Source organism: Manduca sexta, chromosome 10, assembly GCF_014839805.1.
Source record: "Manduca sexta isolate Smith_Timp_Sample1 chromosome 10, JHU_Msex_v1.0, whole genome shotgun sequence".
NCBI classification, from domain to species: domain Eukaryota; kingdom Metazoa; phylum Arthropoda; class Insecta; order Lepidoptera; family Sphingidae; genus Manduca; species Manduca sexta.
The window spans coordinates 5,404,025-5,430,209 of NC_051124.1; the positions used below are offsets into that span (position 1 = coordinate 5,404,025).

At 36.2% G+C, this 26,185-nt stretch overlaps 1 protein-coding gene across 4 annotated transcripts in view; it reads right to left on the minus strand.

Annotated features, from left to right (window-relative positions):
* LOC115440243 (protein gustavus) overlaps positions 1-26,185 on the minus strand; it is a 55,478-nt gene that overhangs the window by 10,243 nt on the left and 19,050 nt on the right. Inside the window, exon 1 of one of the 4 annotated variants that reach the window (XM_030164470.2) lies at positions 16,943-17,175. The exons of 2 other annotated variants lie outside the window; for them this stretch is intronic. Coding sequence is in view for 1 of the 2 variants with exons in the window: in XM_030164468.2 (XP_030020328.1) it covers positions 5,932-5,978 (47 nt within the window). In the remaining variant the exon portion in view is untranslated. Of the gene's footprint in view, positions 1-5,931; positions 6,126-16,942; positions 17,176-26,185 lie in introns of those variants that run through there. One more of the 4 variants, XM_030164468.2, reaches the window with a different exon arrangement.

Sequence of the window (26,185 nt, forward strand, 5' to 3'; positions counted from 1 at the left end):
GGGTCGAATAATTTTAGGTTGAATTTACATTTATTTATATACAGGAAGTGAAATTATTTTAACAGCTTTCGAAATACATTCACGTCAAAAAGTAAATGTAGAGCCAATCTAAATTCTACTATTCGACTCTATTATACCGCTCGAACGTACGTGTGTTATATCTTGATTAAATGGATCAAACAGATTAATGAAATTTCTTTCGGCTTAGAAAAGCATAGTTTCTTATAAAAATATGTTTTTATTATTTTTTCAATTATCGTTATTGTTTTTGTATAGAAACATTGTAAATAAGAATAAAATATTTTTGGTGGAATATTCAAATTCAACATGCTGCGAGAGATCTCTAGAGAGAACGAAATCCTAGTAAATGGAAAAACATTTTTCAATACATATTTCAATTCACGTACAATATGTTTTTTGAAAGCCACAATGTCAATATTTGAATATAGTAAGCGAAAAACAATGTTTTTAAATTTCAATCGTATAATATTTGATCTGGCGTATCAACCGCAATTAATTTTACAACATAAAAATGTTAATAGTTATTAATGGTTAACGTTAAAATATTATTGTTTTCGTTATCGCATTATTTAGCACAGTTTACCACAACCAAAACCAATTTTATCTATAAAAGATGAATCTTTTCAACATTCTCGACTTCTAAAATGGATTCTAAGGATTTTCTAGAGTTGTGCAATTCGATTAGTAGAATTGACATACAAATGTCTGTATTCGCGACTTCGTGCTCACTACGTCACTTGACGAAACAGTTTTGCTGTTTATTTTAAATCTTTCAAACGTAGCATTTAAGTGAAATTAGAAATTGCAAACTTTCATTAGTTTAGTTAGCTTGCAAATAAAACTTGTGCTTCAAACGTAAATTTAGTGTCAATTTAAAAAGAATGGAACAATCACGAATTAGAATGGTATTCCAAATTATTTTCTTGTGTGTTTTTATGTTAATTAAAATGATAGCTTAGTATAAAAATTAAGAGTTTTTAACTATATTTATAAAGAATGTTTGGGATGCCACTGGTTATAGGAAACGTCTTCAAACTTTAAAGAGAGTTCTTCTAAATATGTCATTGATTTTATAAAAATTTTAGAAGAATTCTGTGAAGATAAACCAAAACAACAAATGAAAACTAAGAGGATACCGGGCGAAGAGGCTAGTGTTAAGTAGCAAGGCATGTTTTAAAACCTACGTGGTCCAGCTTAGCCGGACGTCTGACAATTCTATGTTGGATGGAAATGCGAAGGGCATTGCAAGCATAAATTATTCATGGATACATGCTGATGTGCCTCGGCCAGCTCGTTACGTTCAAAGACGACGTGTTTACAGTGTCCTTTGGGATTAAAAAAATCACTTATGGCGCAAATGTTTAATTAAATAGCAGATAGAGTTCAAAATATGTGCTCTGAATTCTGATTAGCAACAGTGTTTAATATTGAGTAATAATTGTCTCTATGTTGATTTATTATTTCTTATCTTTTTAAAAGGTTGAGGTTTTGCAGACATAATAATGCTCTGTATTAAGGCACTGGTACTGTCAATGTGTCCTTTCAGGATTTTTGATAAAATATAAAGTTACGTCCTACACTTCTCGTATTATTAGATTGACATAAGAATTTTAAAAAGATGAGTTCATAAATACTCAAAAGAAATTTTTAAATATAGATCTGTTGGACTGGAACATGATTTTTCTGTTAAGGTACTTTAAGTATACGTTACAAGGCATTATACGTGGTGTATAAAAGATAATTCAGCTAATTAACATGTAAAATGTTGAAGGAGACACGTAAAGTAACACTAAAGTTAGACACGGGTGGACAGGAAGCAGCTATTTGCTAAGCAAATCGCGTCACCGAAGCGTGACCCGAGCTGATGACGAGCACCGTGGCGCTTCCGTGAACGCAGGTGCTAATCGAATTAAATATTATTTTCATTTATTTAAATAAACGAAATAAGCCGCTTTCTTCGAGGTGAAAATTAAAATTGTCAACATTACGCTCAGCGAGAGAAATAAACGAAATGGAAACAAGAAATAAAGTGAAGATAGCAAGCGTGCAGCCAGAGGACTGTGTTACAAAAAACAGATTGTTTCATTTTGTTTTTCTGTGGAAGGATCAACAATGCGGCGATGCGTCTCGGCTTGCTTGAAACCGGTATGAGGCACCGCACAGCTCGGATCAAACGCCTCGCGGCAGCGCCGGGGTATAGCCTCAATGTCAATTCGTACAAGAATTATACAAAGATCAATGCTTAATAAAAATGCTCATTGTATCAATAACCACTAAATGCTGTGTAGGTTTTGCCGTTAGTGTCAATCACATATCCATAAAGTATGTTGTATATTGCCAATTGTGGCCTTTACATAGAAAGAAAATGTATTTACTGAAGCTACTTTTAGTTGCTAGGGACGTTCTTTATAGAGATTTATAATGTAATAAATTAACACAATATAAATAATGGAAAATTTGCACACACGTTTTATTTTTTGAGGTACTCAATTATTTTGTCAATAATGGATTAGAATGACGTAAACAGTAAGGGCGCGTGCCCACTGGAATGGATTGTGCACGAGACGTGCAGAAATAGACAAATCAGATTATTTGCATTTCACATAACATGTGTTCCGCTCTACTTCAGTAATCAGTAGAAATAATTTTAGTAAAGCAAAGCAGAATACAGTTATGAGATGGGCAGAACTGAAAGTATTACATAATATATTTGCAAATATTAATTATGTATGTTCTATATTTTATAATTCGTTTCTTAGAAATGACTACGCAATTTCAATTTAAGGAAATATAGGATCGATTATGTAAAACATTGGTGAAATAAGTAGAAAGTTGTTTACACAAGAATGACGCTTTTACGATTGATTAATATCCATATAGAAATTTCCGTTAAAGGCCCTTAGTGTTATAAACAAAACAACGCAATTATTGAATATCATAAAGCGGCATAAATTTCATTATTTATCACTGACTACATTCATAGGTATACTTTTAATAAGTCATACAAGTTTTAACCTAACAATTACCCAGTTCTTAAGAGTTATAAGTCTTGCGAGAAGCGCATTAAGAAACACTAGTCTTTGTGCCCCACAATGTTTCTCAAAATAAATATAAACGAATTAAGTTTTGATACGTGTAATGCGGCTAGTCTTTCAAATCTGACTACTCTATAGCACCAAGAAACCTAAGCAAAGATGTACATTTACAAACAAAATGTAATTGCTGCGATATCAACACGCTTGTAATATTAGTTTTATGATGGCAACATAATTAGGCATATTTTGAAAAGTATACATAAAATAAACACCTGAATGTCATTGTATGTAATGGTAGTAAGCTTGTTATTAAATTAGAGACTTGAGACTTAATTTCTGCAATAAGACAAATGTTTAAAATTATTTCAGGCTCCCTAACAGTAGCAGTTGTAGCAGCGATAACCTATATCACTTCCTGATAAACACTTTAAATATAATAAAATATTTATTGATTTACATATTTATAGTATTAAGAGATGTTTCGATATTGTGCAAATAAAAACGCGGAAATAATGTGTATATAATATTTCATAACTACCTATATTAAATAAGGTCGAAGCAACTTCCGAAGACGCAATACAAGGATGCAGCTGTGAGGCGATTCATGAAGCTAATAACTTCCTCAAATTGCACTACGTGACATTGAAACGTGGAGTTATACTGGAACGAATGGCTCTCACTTGTCCATGCAAAATGTATAATCCACCGTCGGATGAACGGAAAAAGCGCAGGGATGCGATGTGCGCTCAAAAGGCTATAAATTATAGAGAACACAAAGGCACTGGATCAAATTTGTGTTATATGTGTGTGCAAACCATGGGGCTGTGGGGTCAACGACACTCACCCCGGCCTGCAGTGGGACACGGCACAGGACGTGACTCATACGTGGGGATACCAGCTGCTGTGGGCAAAAACTACCCTCGCCGACGCGTGTACGATCTCTACATGCGCTACTCTCCGCTGCATCCATTTAATTAACTAACATTTGGTTGTGATGATTCATAAAAAACGTGTTATTATACATTTACTTTTTAAACCCATTATGGAATATGTATTTATTTATTTGTACCGTTATAAAGTTTTCGAAGAAGACCTCATCACTCCCACATAGTTATTTCCTACATCCCGTATAATATGTGCGCTTGTATAGAAGTTTCAATTTTGATTGGAGCTCAGTGAACGCGCTCGCAGGGAAGAGGAAATTCGATTTTGTCGCCAATTCGGTTTTGTGGTTGCGAACACTGTATGCGTAACATCGATTGTGATGTAGGGAGTGAAAGCGGCAACATATGCCGGCCTCATTCGCTTTATGAAGTGTACATCTCGACGCCATATGGTACGCAACTTACAGCTGATTCGATTCTTCACGCATATAAGTAGGTCATCAATTTTAGAATTTGCCATAATATATTTGTATGTCACAGTATAATTATATGTTTTATTGTAATCAGCAGTTAATTTACTAAATAATATCAGATACGTTGTAATAAACACAAAGGCGAAGTATCGATTTAACACAGTTCATTTCCCTTATGATTGTGAACTGCTACATATTCGATTGAAGAGAACAAAAAACATAAATGATTTAAATATTTTATATGCTTTGTCAATGAGAGAGGCTGCGGCTGCGAGCACAAGGGGGCGAGGAACTGCACAACCGTCCTTCACCTAGCTCTGTCTGGGCATCGATCCTATCTCAGTGCTCGCTTGACGAGTACACTTATTTATAAATACGTACTGTCGTGCTGCGAAACCGTGTGTACCTCCGCTTTGAGTGTCATTGCATTACTCAATTAAATAACAAGCACGAGTTAGACGGCGCACAACGCATCTAAGCACATGTTATAATTTGTTAACACTTTGTATACCGCTGATTTATTATAGAGACCGTCAGTTGCGTGACTCACATCGCTAACTACTGAACTTTTTGAAGGCGGAAACTTGCTTAGCAATGACGTAATAACTATTGTAGTTATTAATTTTAATAAGTTCGACGTGAGAACAACTGCTTCAAGGAAAAGCCGAGTATTAGCAGAATGGAATCGCGTTTGTTGTCAGTTGCGTTCCCAAGAAAAAGAATAGTTGTTAGGTGAGGGTACCAAGGCGCGAGACGTCAATAACCTCGACGGTACGGATCGTGGAGGTTGCAATAAATACGACATCGGCGGCGGTGGCCTGGTCAAGAGCCTTTCAAGGCCGGGAGGCGAGGCGGGGAGTGCTCGCGCGCCCCACATCTGCGCTTGAGCCACTCTTGCCGCTGGCCCTACCGCTTGCATTCCACCAGAAAGAACTAACCCTACCAAAGCATTCTGTCTTCATAGAGATAGATGTCAAACTGATTGCATGTGTCATATATACGTCAGTATATTATGCTTATTGTTCTATTTACATTAAACCTTAAAAGGGATAAAATCGTCCAGAAGCTCAGCAATAGTATTATGACTTAAAATTAAAATGTTAAAATATTTTTATAACTACATTATTCATTAAGGGCTCATGTTTTCCTTCAATGCCATCTGATATCGAGTTTTAAAGGTTTAATAAAACCTTTACCATAGAGGAGAAAATCGTGACCGCCAATTTTGTAGAGATTACGTACAGTTTCGTAACTTGGATTGTCAAGGTCACACACATAGCACTAAGGTCTCTGGACGTACTTAGAAATGAGTTTTTACGTAATAAATATACAGAAAAATCTGATGTTTATAAAGAGTTTTCTAATACACAACAATAACACCCGTGTAGTTCAATGAATCAACATGTCGATCATGTTAAAAAGAGACAGACGTACGTCACTCGGAGGATACAACTTCAACAAAGGATTATCGTGGTGACGGCGAGAGGAAGCACTGTGGACACGGCGTGGTGAACTCACCGCAGGTCGAGGAAACGGGCGGCTCTAGTTCTTCTGTCACAGGACATGTCGTATGTTGAAACAATCCACTGAAATGAGCACTGTACTAGGAACGCGCAGGCGTCATGGTTGCGAATAGCTGCGGTCGCGGACGTGCATCGACGCACCACGTACACTACCACTGGCGACGAGAGAACGCGCGCACTGAACCACGTTCAGCGAGCGCAGGCTACCTGCCGTTTCCGCGGCGCGGTGAAGCGGAGGTGCGCATCGCCGACCGCGGCGCACGCGCAGGTACACGCCGCGTTCGGGGGGACTGCTCACTGCGCCACCACACGCCGCCCGCCACTGCCAACCCGCCGGCCGGCCACTCTCTTTACCGTCTCGAATCTCGTCTCTCCGACCCGACACAATCCGATACCCGTCAAAACAATTCTTAAAACATACACACTCTTCGCCTCCACACTGTAAACCAACTACGACTGTCTCGGAAATATAAATCATCTTTGTGTATAACCTGCTTCATTGTAATAAGAAAATTTCATAGCTAAAACTACGTAGTGCATTTAATGTTTCCTATGCAAAAAGTGTACTTACAAGTATTTTATTTGAGAACGTAAATGTTGTAGGTAGTTACGATAAGAAGTCACTTTATATTTGATACTTTCTTGGAGAGCTATTTATATTTTTTTTTTCTCTGCAACATATTTGGAAATGCGATCATTTTTTAATTATCGTAATTACAGCTCGTGGCGGCACGCAACACTTTCAAATCTTAGAGAAACGTAACAGCCAGGGCTTCACTTTGGCCGCCCGCCGTGCGCCGTCCTAATTTACATATGAATATTGTTTGTTCAAATATGAGTCATTTCTGAAGTCTTGGTCAACTTTCACAAACGCGCATGTTTCAACAATTAGCTGCACAAAATGAAAGCTCAAATGAATGCTTTATCATGAAGGAGCATAATTTTCAATACACGTTACGTTATTACAACAAAATTACATTAAAATTTATGCAACGGTGCATATTCATATAAATGAACCAGATGGTATTATTTTAATTTTAGAGCTTTCATGGCGCCGTTAAGCGTGTGTAAGGCGGGAGTTTTAAACAGCTGAGAATATGCAAATAGCTTTCCTTTGTCTGGACAAAAGAACAGTTCACAACTCGCATTAGCGCCGGCAAAGAAGTGCTAGATCCCATTAGAGACATTTTAATAACGACTTCTAAAATTTTTAACGACATTAAACATTATTTGCGTATTAATTAAAATATTAAATCGTCTTGAGACTTAAATCATTTTGATGATAACGTTACCAAGCAAACAATTAACATGGTACTCATTTGGAATTTGGCTTGATATTGAATATATGGCCCCAACAGATGTTAGCATTTTATCAAATCTCATGGGCCATGGATTCGACCGAAGAATCTACCTGATTCTATGCACAGAAAGGAAGGGCGCCATGCACCTGCGATTAGTTACGACTTTCGAGCCAACGTCACTGTTTCTTTCACCTGTTCATTTCCAGCACATTTGTCTTGCCCCTTGTCGTCCCTACGGCTATTTATATGCTAAACGATGTAATTTGGCACCGATCAACTGTTGGTTTATGTGACCTAATTCTTACAGGATTATATGCAATGTAGAGCAATGCATGTATCGTGGTGTTATTGATGCAACATGGGATTAATCATTTATGCACAATAGTTGCAATAATTTTCATAGAAATACTTACATAACGTCATAATATGTAATAAAATTAATTGCTAACAATAAAACAGGGTAGACAAGTAAGGTTGCAGTTGTTAAAGAGGAAGCAGAAACTAGATTTGGCAGAGTCGCTAGAACAACGCTTAAGTTTGACAAAGAGTCGTATTCTTATTTTAACCACCGTTTTAAATTCTACACCTTATTCACTTGAGCGTAAATTTTTAAATGTTTAGTTTCTAAACTTGCATAAGTCAGAATCGTTTAGGAGTGCAAAACTAACTTTCAAATTACAATAAACATTTTCCATCATGGCCCGACGAGGTCGTTCATTTCAGAGTACTGGGTACGTTGGAGGCACTTAATCGAGAATAGTGTAATGCGCTGAAACTCTAACATTTAGATTGTTACAGGCGCGTTGTAGGCGAGATGGGACGGAGGGCGGTATTCCCACTGGGTTCTAAAACGACCCTCGTTGTTTTTTTCCCGCTCCTCAGATATCATTGCCGCTTCAATCTCTGTTTTTTTTTAGTTTAATTTTAATTTATTGTACGAGGAAAAGAATAATGCTTTGTGAGTCCCTGGAAATATTGTTTTTAAAAATGGCTTTGGCACGTGATTTCTCCGCGCGATGCGTTTTGTTTGTGTGCATTAAATTAGTCTAGTTTATGTAGATAATAAATAAGATCAGTTATAAATTCGTAAATATAACGATTTAAGCAGTATCTTTAGGAAACTCACAGTTCCTACGATGTCTTTTTCGTGTGGCAGTGGCCATCTTTATACAATCGACCTATCCATAATTCATACTGTAGACAAAAATAAACAAATGCTTTGGATTGTGGTATCTTGTAAACTATTGACAGAGAGATCTACCAAAATATTCTACAATTTGTATGTAATGAGTCTAGGCGTAAGTTCTATTAATCTTGTTTTGTATAATTGTAATCAGTAAATTTATTTTTTATTTTTTAGGATTAATTTGTTTCCGTTCATTTTCTTTTAGTTATCTGTATATACCTAAGTTTTTTGGTGGTAATTTTGCTGGATTTTGTTTTATATTTAATTATAATTGATCTGCAGTATATACCAAATATAAAAAAAGCGGATATAAAAATGTATAGACGAATTTATTATATTTTTTTACATTTAATAGCGTCCTGGCCCTTATCTTCAAAATAATTATAATAACACAGGGAAGGGTCCTCATGAGCAGGTAACGAACAAGATTTGAACCTCCACGTTGAGGAGTGAATTGAATACCTCATTGGGAACCACTCCGTTAAATGGCTTGTTGATTCCATGAGTATCCCGGAGAGCGCATAAAACCAACGGTTTTAGTACAGACTGTAGACTAATAGAAACACGGGATTGAAATTTTATACGTTGAACACTCTGACAATAATTTAAAAAAAAACAATACTTGACTCTTTGAATCTTACATCCCGAAAGGTTAAGTTCACTTAAAGAAGCTTTGATTTTTATTATTGAACTATATACATTTTCAGTCAACAGCATAACACTGGAATCTAAATGACCCAATTCAAGTTATTTGTTTGGGAAATTGTGATGTTCGTGCAACCAATCATTATGCCAGACGTGAAACGTTTAACGTTGATATTTGAAAAGTTTAGGTGACATTAGTCACAACTATGGTTTCCGATAAGGTCACTGTGACCTCCAGTATTTTTTGCCAGACGGCGAAAGAGCCTGCAATTTAAACACGTTAAAAGGTATACAAAGCTTACAAATATCTAGTATTCTATAAGCAATACTATGGTAGAGCCACGATGTACTTAGTGGCATGTGTACGTAGTACGAGTACGACTGTTGCGTTGAGCCCTAGCTTCGAATCCCGGATCAGGACAAAAATAATTGTGACTGGCATTTTCCATTTTAAATATTACTTAGTCGTAGTTCGGATTCAAGTTGACGGTGTGACACTCCCGAGGCTTGGATAGCAAGTAGAGCCATTGATCCTGCGCTCAGATCTCCTTTAGGTCATATCGAATTGCCGACTCACCAGATTGTGAGAGTGAAGGAATAGAGAGTGCACCTGAGTATTGTGCACACACTTGTAAACTATAATTTCTTCAGCGTACTTGGGTAATCTCCGTTAAGATGACCGCCTTGGCCGAAAATCAGCTAAGAGGAATTCACACATGTGTCCACAACCTGAATAAATTGACTCGATCGAGGTAGTTTGAATGATATACTGCGAAGGAGTATATCACTGCATCAAAAAAACAAAGTAAAGTGATAGCTTGTAGTAGTTTCGTATTCGGAGGTTGAAACACCACTCTGCCCCAATTCATATTCGTTTCTTTTAAAGCTGGCAGAGCATCTAGGATCATATTGGAAGTTAATGGGTGTTCAAAATAGCTTAACATTAGGTGACCCACATGCATGTTTGCCAATTTGTGCAATAAAAATCATTATCATCGGTACGAACGAAATCATGTTAGTGTATTATGGCGGACACCTATTGAGGTACGGTAAGCTCCTTATCACGTTGTATCGCGTATGTTCAGTATAGGATTTTTGATTTATTATTGCCTTCCAAAAATATTTCAACAAATTAACTTTGTTCGCATTTCAACTTTACTAATACTGGACCAGTCCATCAATTTTTAAAACGACAATACAAATCCGGAATGTCCAGAATAATAAGCAAAAAATACGTATCAGATACAAACATAATAACCGATAAAAACAATAACAAATAAGGTCTAATTTCAAAATGACATAGCAATTTGAATCGTACATTCATACATAGTTAAAGTGTCGGATCAACAAAGAAGTAGTTACATCACGCATCATACTCGGAAGGTGGTTTCATAATGTGAAAATATTCGATTCACGGTGATACAATAACGAACGAAAGTGATGACTCGATGGAAAGAATGGCGATAAGTGACTATTATGGAATGGTGTTGGATATAATGCTTATAAGTAATGGTGCCTTTTCAAAGAGAAAAAACAAAACAATATTTTCGGAGAACTCACTGAACTTGGTCGACTTGGTTGCGAATGGTCTTTTGCTGTTAGCTCCTAATGACTTTAACAACTTGCCCGGGTAAGTTCTCGTTAACTAGAATAATATTTGGTAGCGATTAGCAGTGCGACACCGTCTTCGCTTCTGGCCGTCACTACCCAGGTTTGTTCTGAATTCATCTAAAATCCACATCATACTTATAAAGTTTAAGTAGATTGGACACTAGTTTATTCTAATACAAATCTTGCCTTCAAAGTTTGTAGAAGTTAGCTGGCCATAATTGGTTATATGGTAAAAAAAAATTTCAAATCGAATTTAGCAAATTTTACTACAATTTTTGTTAATCTAAATCTGACTTAAGGATAGAATAATACACGACACCGAAATACTAACAATTAGATATCTTATCTCCGCTCAATATAGCATGTAATGAAACTGTTCAATATTCATTACTTTGACTGTGTATGTAACAGATGAGTGTAAAGTAGGAAATTCATTGTACACATAAACGGTTATAATCTGCAGCGTCAATCTCGGCAATCACACCTCACGATCGTATTACTAACGTTATGAACACAGAGTGTAATATGCCTCATATTTAATGCCATTAGTATTTAAAATTTTATCGGACTAGCAAAATTTTAAGAGAACATGTATCTGTAGAAAACATACACTGGTGTCAATAAGAGAACTGAAAACTAGCTATTTCTCATATCCTTGTAATTCTGAATTCGCCGTAGGTACGTATTAATACAGAACAATTTACCAAAAGCGAAAAAAGAAAAAGTAAACGAAAACGATACACGTACACAAATAAAAAATATTAAATGCAGTATGTAGTCGGTAGTGGGTTAGGTATGTAATAAAAAAGCTAAATGCACGCGAAGCCGCCATTAGGAAATGGGTGCCGCCGCAACCGACGACGATAGAGACGATAACGATTTCACTGGGCGGCTATAGTGAATGGAGAAAATTGCGCTTTTCAGCGAAATGAAAGCTCGCTGCCGTTGCACAATTCCTACTAGATAAAAAAAGATATTATAATTTTTGGGTACAGACTGCGAGCTATCTTGTCGTTACGAGCTTCCATGCATCACAATCGTTTGTGTTGCGTTTTTTAAAAACCTTTTATCTTTTGTTTGATTTGGATTTCGCAGTGTTATATTACTTATCTTGTGATATGAGACGGGGTCAACGTTATCTGTTCTCTAATAATCATTATTTATTGCCACTAAAATGTATAAATAATTATATTTCCGCATAAGAGGGTATATTGTAACATGACGCAAACACAATTCCCTAATCAGGTTACGTCGGAACATCAGGGACTTGTTTGTCGTTCTTTTTATATGACCGGGACTAACAATCTGTTGGCCAGCGGAAGTGGGGCACCAGTAGTCTGACTAAAGAAATCAACTAGGAAGAGGAACCGATGTGTCTTACGCAATAAAGGTCGCTACGAGCACGCAAAAAATTACTTTGTTGACAAAATTCGCACGATAGACCTCAGACGGCACGAATTGTTATAAAATATATTAAGTAAATATTAAACAACGAACGTGCTACATTTCGTATATAACGTAAAAATCAAACACGATTATCCTGTTTATATAAATATTGAAGAGCGAAACACGGGATAGCACTATTAATGATTTCAATCATTTGAAATGCGCATCATGAGTGACTAGCTGCATTTGTATTGCAAAGTTTACATCATAAACGGTAAATATTAAAAACACACACAACATTTCCTATGCTCGCCGCTTCTTGGTTGCATACTCGGTTTATTTGTATCAACCAGATAGCTTTAAATAGAAAATTCTACATCACCGACATATGTGTGCCTCTTCATAAAAATATCTAGGACTGCGTTTCATCTGTTAAAAAATAACTTTTATTTATCAAAGCGGTTTGGTCTTCTGATATTTTCATTACATGCGGAACATATTGGGATTATAACGCATTCGTAGTTCGTAGCACGAATGTTAAACGGGATCGATATATTTTGGCAAGTTAGTTAACAATAGGTGCTATGTCCCCATTCAGGTTACAAGCGGATTTCACAGCTGTCGATAGAGGATTTACCCGAAGCCCAGCTCTCTAACGAAGCTATGGTTGTTTGAACATCGACTACCGAGCGCGCACCCGACCGAACCCAATTCTATATTTTTATTCATACTAAAGGTTTTATATACACGAGTCGCATTTTAATCCACGTTTATTTAACTGACACGAAACGTGGCGTGCGCACTTGCTTTTTCGTTAATAAGCTCTAATGCACGCTGAATGCTTGAATACGCTTAAGTAGAAATCGATTACAAAAGCGTTAGACAGGCGTAGACGGCATTGGGAGTCTTTCAAATTTTAGAAAATAACTACGCTTAGTTTGCCTAATGTTACTTATTTTAATGGAAGACTGAAGAGTATGGTTTTCATAAATTAATACGGATTAGTAATTGAAAGTTTATGGTTTAAAAGAGTTATGTTTAAAAGCGGAAACACTATTAATTCAATTTTTTTTATTAAATGACCGTCGAATATAAAACTATCCAAAATCACTTAATATTTATGTAAATGTTCTACCATACATTTTCATACACTCTAAACGTATTACACTTTGTATTAATATCTTGTATAGTTGTAGTGGTCCCGTAAGGAGAGGGAGCGGTGTGGGATAATTACTACTGCAGTCAACAAAATATATTTATCTTTTCGTGCGAATAGTGGGTTAGAAAAGTATAGATTTTCAAAACGACAACAGAATATGAAGCTACGTAATAATTGCTTCTATAAAGCAAGAACAGAGACAAATTTGACAGTTTACGTGCTTTCCAAGACACAAGGGATTTTGAGCTATTAACTGTTAAGTTCGCTCTGCATCCAAGATCATAATATACGGCACTATAGTCGCACATATTGTGTAAGATTAACCAAACTCATAATGATTATAACCATTAAAACTTATAAGTGACAAGTCAGCATCTTCGTGAAATTAAAAATGCACAATAAGCAAGCTAGATCGACGTTTATCTTGGGCACGATTAAACTTCGGATTCTCTACGCAAGTATTCGTCATGCATAATTTATTATCAATCCGTTGTTACGCGGTATCGTCGCCTTGGTGCCGGTATCAAATATCGGTAAGCATTTTGCCTTGAAAACGTTGTAAGCGCGGCTACAAAACCATATAATGTTAGACGCTCTATATCTTTGTTGTTTATTATACCAGTAATTCCAGATAATATAGCACGAATTCATTAGCGAACAAATATACCAAACATAACTTTAATAAACGATATTAATTTTCAATTAGCGATTGTGTTGGTGTATTTAAAATACAATTTCCACTGTAATCGTGAATGCGGCCACAAATGGGAAATATTTTATTTTAAAATTATATCGCTAGTACATTTAGAAGCACATTTGTTCTAATTTGGTAGCTTTGATTCATCTTAATTTATTTTCTTTAACGCTTTATCTATTTATATAAATAATATAGGAAAACAACAAATTTACCACCAACATATAACATCCACATTCGATAAATTTGACGTACCTATCTACATGTTACAAATATGAGAAAAGAATTTCGCTAGAATATACATGTTCAGTATTTCAGAATCAAACTACATGCATGACAAATATTGGCTATTCTTATACAAATGGAGATTTGTGTACGACGACAAAATAGCAGCGAACATTTCTCTTTGTTCAGAGCACGTCGGTAGAAGGGTACACGGTACAGCCCGAATAATACACGTAGGTGGTGCGAAGTCTCCCCGTGTGCCGCGCCGCCCGGATATTTTGTTTTAGTCCCATAGCTATACGTGTCCCGATTACTTGATACATTATTTATTTTTCGTTCGATGCGTTTGTTTATTTTATTTTACATTAAAATTAGCCGTTAAATAAAATTTGGTACAAAGTGGATTTATAAGCGGTGCCCAGTAAGTTCACTTGCCTCCAACATTATAAAATTAATTGTATTTTTTTACAATAAGTACATATTAATAAAGCATGTCATAATTTGTTGATATTGAATAAGATTTCTTTGTCACTCAGCTGGGTTTTTTGATATGGATAAGTTCATTAAGTTTCAACAATTTCAATTTACCACTTATAACCCAATCGTATTGCGTGAAACTTATCGTAAAAATTGATAATATTAATTGAGATAAACATTAAATGGAAATTAAAATAACATATTTTTATATTTAACATTTTAATCAATATTTTTGTTTGACGGTACATTTTAGAAGCTTTAATTATGCATTGATTCTAGCGTCTGACGTGAATCTGTGTGTTAAGCTAGCAATACATTATCGGCATAAATATTTGCTTAATTTTGCATAGAGCTGCGGTTAGTGCCGTTTAATGGATATGAACTCTTACCTCCCTACTCGATAATACCAAGGCTTTCCACTTTCAGTACAGAACCGCATTTAAGTTGCAACATTGAGGCCGTGTACAAAAATTTTAACTACATTACGACGATTACACGTATCCAATAATTTATTTATATCTACATTTAAATGCTAGAGTCTTTTGCGAGCAATAATTTTTAATGTCATCTGATTCAGTAATTTAAACGTATTTCTTAATATTGTCATTATTAAAAACATTTGAATAATTTCATATTTATTTGTATGTAGAGGAGGAGAAAGAAAAAGTTCGTGATAATTTTAATTATAGGTGTAGTAATTATATTATATTTTTATAGAATAACAATCGCGATAGCGGTACACATGAATTGCTCATAAACACGCACAACACCATAAGAAGTATAAATGAGTCACTCTCCTGAGAGGTAAAGGATTTTGAGGGAAGAGTGGTTGGCCCTTCGGAGGTCTCAATCATTTTGAAACTAACGGTAACCTGCTATCTCACATGGTAGTAGTTCTGGGACAGTGGTACTATTATTATTCACAGAGCGACGTATGTAACACTCAAACCATAACATATAAGTAAACCAGAATATACAAGTGAAAACGGAACGCGATAAGGCATTACTACACAAGAGCAAGTTAAACTGTACATAAACAAACGTCCGATAGTACGTGTAATCACAGAGACGTCACAACCTCAACCCGGGTCACATACGAGCACGACGCATCACACACTGATAACAGATTAAAGAACCAAGACGCTCGTGCGTATTTCTGGAAGATTTGTAATACGTTCGTATTAATACGAAGCGTGGCAAAGGTCGTCGATAAAACGTGGTCAGATGATCTAGTTCGTGTTGCGAATATGAGACCACTGGTGTTTTGGCGTCATTGTTAATGGTCAACGTGGCGACCACGACATGCGTCCAAACAGCGTCGCAAACACTAATGACTCAAAGAGTCTGATTGGAGCTTGAATTCAATACATAATTGTTGAAAACTGGAACTAGTTCATTGCGCCACAAATTAGTACCATACTGATATTGGAGAGCTTTAGTGATATTTTTATACCTAACAAGTGATTACTCTATAATGGAGTTAAACTAATGTCAAAGTTAGTACCGATCGAAGCGGTGTGAGAAGCAACCAAATTGGCTTGTAATATTCAATGCACTGAACTTATATTAATAGATTTTAGTAGTAGTATGTTTAGAAACAAAAACAGCACAAGTGGCGTGGGCCAGTTTTACGATGTATACAAAAAACATCATTAATATTCGCTTGCTCTAATCTAAATAATATTATATTCAAAATGTTTGGACGGAGGTCTGGCTTTTGAAATATAAAAGTATTGGATACAAGGGCAAAAAGACGCGGCTGACAAGGCAACCAAACTAATTTACCGGATGTCTTGAGTACGGAACTTGAAAGAATTCACTTAATACTTAATATTATGATTAAATTTAGATCACAGGAATTATTTAGACTACTCTTACTAATCTTTGAAGAACTGAGTAATAAATTATTCAATAATGAATGTTCAAGGCACTTATGAGAAAGGATATGTACAGACCACAGTATGAACACATGCATTATGAAATTAAGAAGATAAGATGGTGATTCGATAAGATGTTTAAATATAATAATATTATGGTGTCATCTGCTAAGAACCTAGTAAAGTTTATTGTAATGGGTTCTATTATTTGAAATGCTATGAACGGCTATACAAGTTAATACAATATTTAATATGGAACTGTACTAATGTACATACAATGATGTCAGTACATCACGCAACGCCCAACCTAACTATAGGATCGACTTGTGGACACGCATAAAGATTGATCATTGACTAATGATTTAACAACAGTAGAAACAATAACACGTACATGTATGTGTACCTTTCCAACGCGATGTATAGAATCCAAATACAAAACACTCACCTCAAAATAAACACGACGGCTGCAAGTATAGTGATCCCATTATCGACAACACAAATGCATGGCACAGTGTAATATGTAACTGTTGAGGTTAATTAACTGTGCGCACATAACTGACGGTATTTATTGTTTATATGTTATAGTTGCAACACTTAAATGCTCGTATCGTGTACACTTACACGGTGCAACGCTCCGAAACCAACTGGGGCGAGTGACGATCTATTATACCGGTGCGCGTGCACAGACTCTCGGTCCATTTCCCCCACGCTCGCTCCGTTAGATGTTTGCTTTATCGGCAATGTTTCTATTTCTTCACAGGATGCGAAATTAGGTGACACCACGCGTCTTTACTACGGTGATACGCGCTTCGTTAAAATTGAAACCGACGAGTCGCCACTTAAACACTCCGGCGTGGTCTTAGAAAACTCTGATTACTCGAGCGCATTTTAATAAAATTTCATTATATGCCTTGACAATTACGTCTTTGAATGTAAACAGTTGCGTGATTGTTGTGGAATATTTCAATTAGGTTATCGACAGTTAAAAAAGTAATTAATCATGCACAAAATTAACGAAGTTGGTACTTGATCTTGCGAGAGCGCAATTCCGTAAATGTTTATAAACAGTGGTTAGAAAATCCCCACACAAATTGTAACATGGGAATGTGATTGATCGGAGCTGGGACAGACGTATAAATCACAAGCGCAGATTAGACATATCGAATCGAATGTGTGTCAAGCGATTGCAGAAAGTTATCTGCAGCGAAGATGCACCGTTAGGCTTTCAAGTTTTTCCTTGCATTCTCGGTGACCGTGCACACTGCACATGAAGCAAGGCCGTTATTCACCAGTGCCCGGACAGGTGTCGCAGTTATCGTCACGTTTTCTGACATTGCGTTCCAATCTGAGTTTTCGAGAAATACTTTCCCATTACCGTTGTGCGCGGTCCCGATTCTCGACTCGAAAAACTCTCAGTCGCATGATGGTGTTCGATTTGAACTTACTACATCTTACATCCGGCGCAAGATATCCGCATGAATGAAAATTTTACAAGTTTTATTTAAGCAAGTAATGTAGGCAAAAGCCTTGGCCTGACTTCAACGTTCGTATGACAGAATTTGTAAGTTCGTGGCGGCGCATGGCGTAATAAGTTTGGCAAACTTCAACAATACAATGTTTAGTGTTGTAATTTTTAACATTGTTAATAATGCTATTTGTGTTAATCAACGATTACCATTTTTTGAGTTTTTTCTAAGTAAGTTTCTTAGAAAATGGTACTTACTCACATAAAAATACGAGTCATTCTCTCGTCTATAGACATTCTCCAAGAATTACCTGTAACAAAAACAAACATAACGGTAAATTGTAAATATCCCGAAAGAATGGAATGTAAAAGTGGATGTCGTTCAACTTGCCAAATACAGATATTGGGATTTAATAATAAATATAATCGGCTTATGGACACAGTGTACAGTTGTTTTTAAGACTTGACCCAAATTATTACCGTGTTCTTTAAACAATACGTATATATTTTTTGTAACTTGGTATGAAACATAGCTTTATTTATCACTTTAAATTATGGCTACACTGTTTTATGTAAGTATTGGATTACTTTCATAGGAATTTTTTTTATATTTTTACAGGAATGTTCATTGAGAAATATGCAAGCGTGTTTCCTGTACCAGAAGTCCAGTTTTGTGTGTGGAATTTTAGATTAGGTCGATGCTGTGCGAACGAGGACAGTAATAAGGTCTTCATGAATTGTAAAATAACATCCAACGTTCCTCGGACATTTGCCGGAAAATATATTATATATTTTCTATTTCAATTATTTATAAATCTACGAAACCGAACCAGTAAGGAATTGTTGCCCTACTTGATGTCTCAAATGACTATTGACATTATATATTTTGACCTAGACCGCGAAGGACTTTAATATCGTGTTCTTGTTGCGCAAAGACAGAATCGCATTTATTGCATAACGCTAAAATCCAGTATGTTCTCTAAGGAGGTCAAGTTCTAGAACTGACTTGCCTCGTAATTAACTCAGCCGACCGCTCAAATTGTGTCGTGTTAATTCATATTATGGTAATACGGGCCGATTTATTAAAACTGAATTGTTTTATCTGTATCGAAGCAGAAGCAACGCGTGAAGCGATGGTGTGTCGACATGTTTAATAGATGTACCATTGTGAAACTGTCACTAGTGATGCGAAGTGAACGACTGACAAATGACGATCTAGTGCCAAACGCGGATCTCCGACCTCGTGAGTGACCAACGAGTAGATGAGGCGGTAAGGTAACAGACGGCTATACTGGCCGCCAGCGAATGGAGCAAGGTTAACAGTGAAGTATACGATTCAGGGTCATTCGATGTATTACGTATATGATTGCATGGCGCTTCTCAAACCAATTGAGATCTGTTTGCATGTGTACACGCCATGTGGGCAGACACACAGCGGCCGCAACAAGATCGTGTTCGTATCTAAATATTAATACATTGATACGAATCGCTATTCGTTCTAATTATTGGTCTAACAACGTGATCACTATCGTGCCGTCAATTAACAGCGGTGATATAGGCTCCATACCTCGTAATATCTCGTGATGTATTTTTACCCAAAATAAGTCCAAAATAAATCGAGTATCGGCGTGAGCGTCCGAAGCGATATTGGAAACGCCCATAGTGTTCGCTTTAAATAAACCTGCTAAACGCAAATGCATGCGTTTATTGCGATAGCATGCAAGTTCGTAAAAGTGTTCAGTGTAAAGCAAACAAGCGATGAAAAAGCATTCAACCGTCTATATAATACGTAACTGTTTTAACACAAATAAGGTAACTTATCGTTACTTGCGCGTATTTCAAGCCATAATTTTAATTTATTGTGGCCGCTGTACAACTGTTACAAAAGCTTTATAAGTTTTTAAACCGAATGAAATTGAACCAATATTTAAGTGCGGTTTTTATACGCTTAAATTGACAATTTAAAATTACAATGAACCAAAATTCCTGTAGCTAACTATTCTTAATCAATGTATACGCACGATTCATCATATTATGTGGCTTATGAATGAGCCCTGTAACGTTGAATAAGGATTAATCCCAAGGTGTCCTTGTGAAATATCTCATTTCGGTTCAAAAGCTTAGAAGCCGTTTATGGAGCATTAAAGGAGCCGCTCTGTCCACGAGGATATTTGGCTATATGATACCTCTATTCCCAAAAGGTCTTACCGACCTATCTTGATATTTTGCAAAATTATATAAAGCAACAAAATGATGCGTATTTTGCTATTCCATACTGTTTTAATACATACAGTATGTTCGACTTGAGATTTTATGTTTTGAAAAATCGATTCGATCTGAGTATACCATGAATAAAAGAATTTATCACAAACTTTCATACAATTCTCGCCACTACCGCTGATCTGAAACTATAAAACTTTGTGCCGATAGCAAGCTAAAAGTATGAATTTGTTTCAAAGAATAATAAGCGAGCATCGAAACCGCTGCTTTGCCGGAGAAGTCGATTCTAAAATTATTCCATATTGTAAAGAAGCTAGCCAATTTAACAAAATTGACAATTTTATTGAAAATAAAACTGTATTCAGAAGGGAAACTGAAAAACCAATATACAGTGACAGTTGTGCCCGATCAAAAGTTTAAAGTTTAGTTTGTGAGTTAGAGGAGTTCAGTAGCGCATAGTTGGAACGTAAAGGTTGAAACATGTGTTAACAAAGGTCCAGTTATTAACACAGGAGCTCGAAGTCGATGGCACTCTGACAGGACTAAGTGTTCACTTCAGTTCTTGTGGCGCGCCGACGAAACGCTTCACTGAAGGTCTGTATACATTCGGGCAGACGCTGCGCGCGCACGCCGATCAATACCCCTCGGCTGCGACGAGTTCGTACCACGCGGACTCCTAAATTCGTGTACCTATTTTTTTCGATGCACCCGAACAATTTTAATGGAAATTAAAATTTCACAGTAACGACGAAAACAATTTCGCGCTGATTCGACAATGAGTAAAGTTGATGTCGGGGCGGGCGATTTGCATTTGTCATATTTACAAACTTGTTAATACTCTGGTATATGTTGTATAGCTTTGAGTAATATGTTTCGCACTCCACTAGTGGCGAATTTATGGGAAGCGATGGGTGTTGTTAGTAGATTAATAGTATCGGCGGCGTTGGCAAGGGCTTCGTGCAAATCGATAGCCTTAGTTAGACAAACGCGAGCCGGTTGCGTATCCATTCCGGCCGTGGGCGATCCGCTTTAGTTTCTACTGCTAGTCGCGTTTACTCGTCGCAACTTATTGCCGAGCTGGATTAGTACTCAACACCAAAGCAAGCATTGCGAGAATTGTTAATACAAACGTTTATTAACAATTGAATTAGCATTGCGTAGCGTATACGATTTATTTTATATTTCTTCTGAAAAGATATTCATTCTTAAATGTATGTTTGGTAGTGACATTCACAAATGACCTTTTTTTTGTTGTTCTCTAGCCAGGTATAATAACTAAAATTTTTGATATCAAAAGAAGACGGCATTAACGGTTTTGCTAGTCGTCACATAGATAATAATGATATAAATGTTTTCTACCTAGCGTTTTGTTGCCATTCAGATTTCTAGCCAGGATTTTCATAAAGAATTTGTAAACGACAGAAAGTATTTAGCAACAAAACATACTTTGAAGAAATAAATAAACAAAAAATACGTTCACAAGTAAATGTTTACTAAATCTCAATCGACTAGAGATGATTTTATACAACTTTTTGCATAGAGACGGAAACACCAGTTCTGATTGTTAGTTTTTCATACGGAACCGCGAACATTTAATAAAAGTGGAAAGTTAATGGTTTGGGGAAACTTGCTAGCCTTTTTTTGTTTAATCTATTCATTCAAAGTGTGCATATTACTTCTTCTATTTACCAATATTATAAATGCGATTGTGAAGTAGTTTAGATGATTGTTAAATTAAAGAATTTAGATTAAATTTAGCATACATTCCTAAACACAATAAGGGCTATTTTTTATCCCGGAGAAAGAACACAACGGGACTTTTATCCTGTTAAAAGATTTTACATTCGGACCAGTATGAACATAGTAAAATAATATGTAACTGCTAACGTAGAATTGTATATTTCCACAGCACATAAGTGGCGCCATTAGTTACGTTTCTGTTAAATACGATAATTATTGTTTGAAGTATCAATATGTCATTGGTCATTAACGTAGTCGCACTACACGCTTCGAGTAAATACGATTTTAAAATTAATAGATGCATACAATGTTATGTGATTAAAAGTGAACTGCTACTTATAAGAATATTGACTGTGTATACTCATTACAAAAGCCAAATATTATTAAAAACAGAACATTCTACTTCAAAAAACATTTTATCATAAAGTAACAAGAGGTTTGAATTACCGGATATACTTTATAAAATGCATTAAACATGTTGATAAATAAAATAATTGACATACATAACATGTTCGGTTAATTGTGATGAAACGGTAAATGCAGTTTATAATTTTTTTTTCTGTGTGTGTTTAAGTGGTCACATGATATACGATCTAGCACATAGCAAAATATTATATATATTTTATTTATCTTAGGGCTGTGTCTTCATTTTATTTTGAAAGGAAATAAAGGATTTTTTTAAATTGTTTTCTAATCGCACAATAATATATCGATTATGTCACGATATTCAAAACATATGTTGGAAGAGTTTTTTCCCCAGAATTTTGTAGACTTGACTTTCACTTTAGTAGCAGAGTAGAAATAATTGTCTACATTTGTGTAATGTAATGTGAATATCAAATTGGGTTAAAAGACAAATTGTTTTTTTTTTCAAATACAATAATATAATTATTACAAAAAGATCAGAACCGCGTGTAGAAGTCAGTATTGTGTACTATATCGGTTCCGTTTAGAAACTAGTTATTTATCCCAAGTCGTGGGCACCGGTACATAATTAAAACTTTAACATGAACTAACGCGTATTTTATAGTAATGATTTATTTGTAGGTTAAGTTTTTGTGGTATTTCATGAATTATTTATATAATTATGCGGCGTTACTTCGGTTAACTAATACCACGTAATTAAATATTAATATTAAGGTAACATAAAACGTATAATTGGTTATTTGACGGAGCAGTACCTGAGCGTGTTTTTATTAATTCATAAATGTACTTGATTTAACAGGCATTTAGAAAAATAATAAAACGCTATGGTAAAGCTGAGATCACAAGGACAGACAAGTTTAGAGCAGTAACGTCATTACAGGTTGACAATTACACAGTGAACAGGTTTAACGAAAGACGGGATATGATATCCCATCTTTGTTTTTTCTTGGCAAATAAACTTCGTAAATGAATAAATCAAATATAAATACCTTAATAATTTGTCTAATAAATAGTGAAAAATGCGCCGCCTGGAGTCCATTTTGTAATGTTCACCCATACACAAGTGTTTAAACGTCGGCGGAGTGGAGACGCACCCCGGCCCGCGCGGCCCAGGAAGTGACAATAGAGAAGTGCTGTGTGCGCGTCACAATGACGGACTGGGTGGGCGAATGGCGACGCCCGTCCAACTGAGTTGATTGAACTCCATTGTGGATCCTCAGGTACCAAAGCAGAATACCTTCACCTTGTCTGCGCATAATGCACACTGTAGCCCAGCAACATAAAGCACCAAACTTTATGTACGCCCCAGCAACAATGGACTTCGGCGACTGAATGGCGTCCCAAAAAAACTACACGGGAATGCAATTTTTAAAACGTTTTCTTTTCGTGCAAGAGAATTCCTTTAAACTTCCTCGCACGTTTCCAAACAACCAGAATGAATGGTTTTGTTACGTAAAATTCTTATGGCGGTTTTGCATTAGTGCTTACCGCTCAAGTACTTCGCATTATCATCCTGCAGGCATTTGTCGAGCGACGACGTCTAACACATGTTAGTTATCCTGTGACGCAAATGTGAACATTTTCACAGATTTAAAACAGTCTCTAAGTTGGTAAGAAACGCGTGTCGTGTTGGTGCCGCACATGTGTTGTCGTAGTTAAATATAACTGCTGGTTCAACGTACGAGGGGACGGGCCGCTTCTGGTTAACCTACAACTCCATTACATTTTGAGCCAAGGATATTCATGCGCGTCGAATTTCGCGGCAGTTGCAGACCTAAATTCAATTTGAAACTAGTTTGTAATAGAAACACCAACGCGAGGATAATCTGCTGGTACTACCGGAGTTTTAAGGACGAACTGGCAGTTTAATTGACGACATGCTACAGATCACGCCGTCTGAAGAACAAAGGTCGCTGATGCTACAATCGCGTGCTTGCAGTCGACCGGCTGAACAATGATTTAGTTACGTAATTTTCTGCAGTTACCAATTAACAACTTAAATACAGTTATTAATATGTACTTGTATCTAGAATACAGAAGCTAATGGATCAATTGTCGTGTTCAACTCGTGTACGTGTGTTTTTAAGCAACAATAAAATAAGGAATACACGGCGTACGTCGCTGCAGCAGTGGGAACGTGCTTGTCGCACTGCTGATTACACAATATTTAGTTTAAACTGCACAGTTATGATTATTCTACTTTTTTATTGTAGAAATAATATACGCAATTATATTATGTAGGTATCTTTCATAATAAAACGAACGATATAACATGTAAATATCTGTGTTCTAAATGATAAACAAATCATAAATAAAATATTTATACAAACACATTTACTTTGAAAGCGTTTCATTTAAGCAACGTTTTTAGAGAATCCAATTCCTTTAATTAAAAGACGTTCGTGCACTGACTCTGTTAACGAAATATGGCTTGTAAAAGTCCAGCCACTAGATATAAAAAGCTGTAATGAAATTTGATATTTCTTAATAATTATTTTTTCATTAAAAGGCTTTCTTTTCCTCGGGCAAGAAGTAGGTAACAAGGCATTCGAAAGATCACTTGATTTACTTGAAATGCTGCATGTTTGAAGTAGCACGCCGTGTTTTAAATGACAATATGACTCGTGTGCGGTGAAAGTTGAAAATATTACCGGGAAGGTCAGAGAGCACTCATTAAAACGACAAGTTTCGTCACCCCGCGACATTCTTCTACAAACATCCCAGGCGGGGCACAAAAATTATTATGTCGAATATAGAATATGGGTTCATACATTATTTATTGTGAATAAAATTGCAATTTGATTATCTTTCGAGATCCATTAAATTTGTATTGAAAATGTTTTGTGCAAGAGCTCCAGCGATTATTAGCGGTTGACGTGGCATGAGTAACCACAAAGGCAAAAAATGTTTCGTAGAGTCGTAGGTACCCGTATATCTATAAAGACAAAGAGGTTCACACGGCCTTGCAGGCGTGTGCTGTGCCCACAGAAGGCTGACGAACGCGGAAATACCTAACAAACTGCCGCCTACGAGTTTTACGAATTAAGTAGCACCACGATGATACTTCGCTTGTGTGCGCTATTATTAATCTTGCTTCGGCACTTATTGATCCAAATTTAAATCAACTTCTTTTTTATCACCTTTTTCCCAGAAGGTTCAGGTTAGATTTACTTTTTGCGATACCCAGAGGTATGACCACAGCATACAAAAATAAGCATGATCGTTATGATACAATAAATCGGTTCCTAAAATATTAAAGCAATGGATTGCTTAATCATAGTACACGTTGCCGTAAAACAGGCAAAATGAATATAGAACCAAACCTTCAACTTAACTATGAGCATTTGGTTATTGGTCGGTTCTGTTTGCCGATTCAAGCCATAAATGCTAAATGAGTTCTGGATATCACAACTTTAAAAAACCCTATTAGATGGTTGCCACCTTACTATGCACATTCATGAATCTCAAATCCTCAAGGTGCACAAAGACGATCCCTGATATGGACATTGAAAATAAGTAGTACTAAAGCAGACATTTCGTGGGCTTATCTCTCGTTTTCATTCGTGCCGGCGTGTCCGACCTTCGGCATTAAAGAACGTAACAGCGCCGTTTTTGAAATTAAGATTACGTCTCTAAGGTCAAAATGGTATTTTCAAGCAAGCATTACGCAAGCTGATAACGTATTAATTTTTCACCAACGAATTTCCGCAGTAACCTAGAACTTAGCGGTCGTGTGTAAATCACGTAGAACATAGACCGCATCCGGAGTCAAGCGCTCTGTTCCGTCCACTAAATCACAGGCGGTGTTAGTTTTTTCTAGGCTACAACAGCCATTAC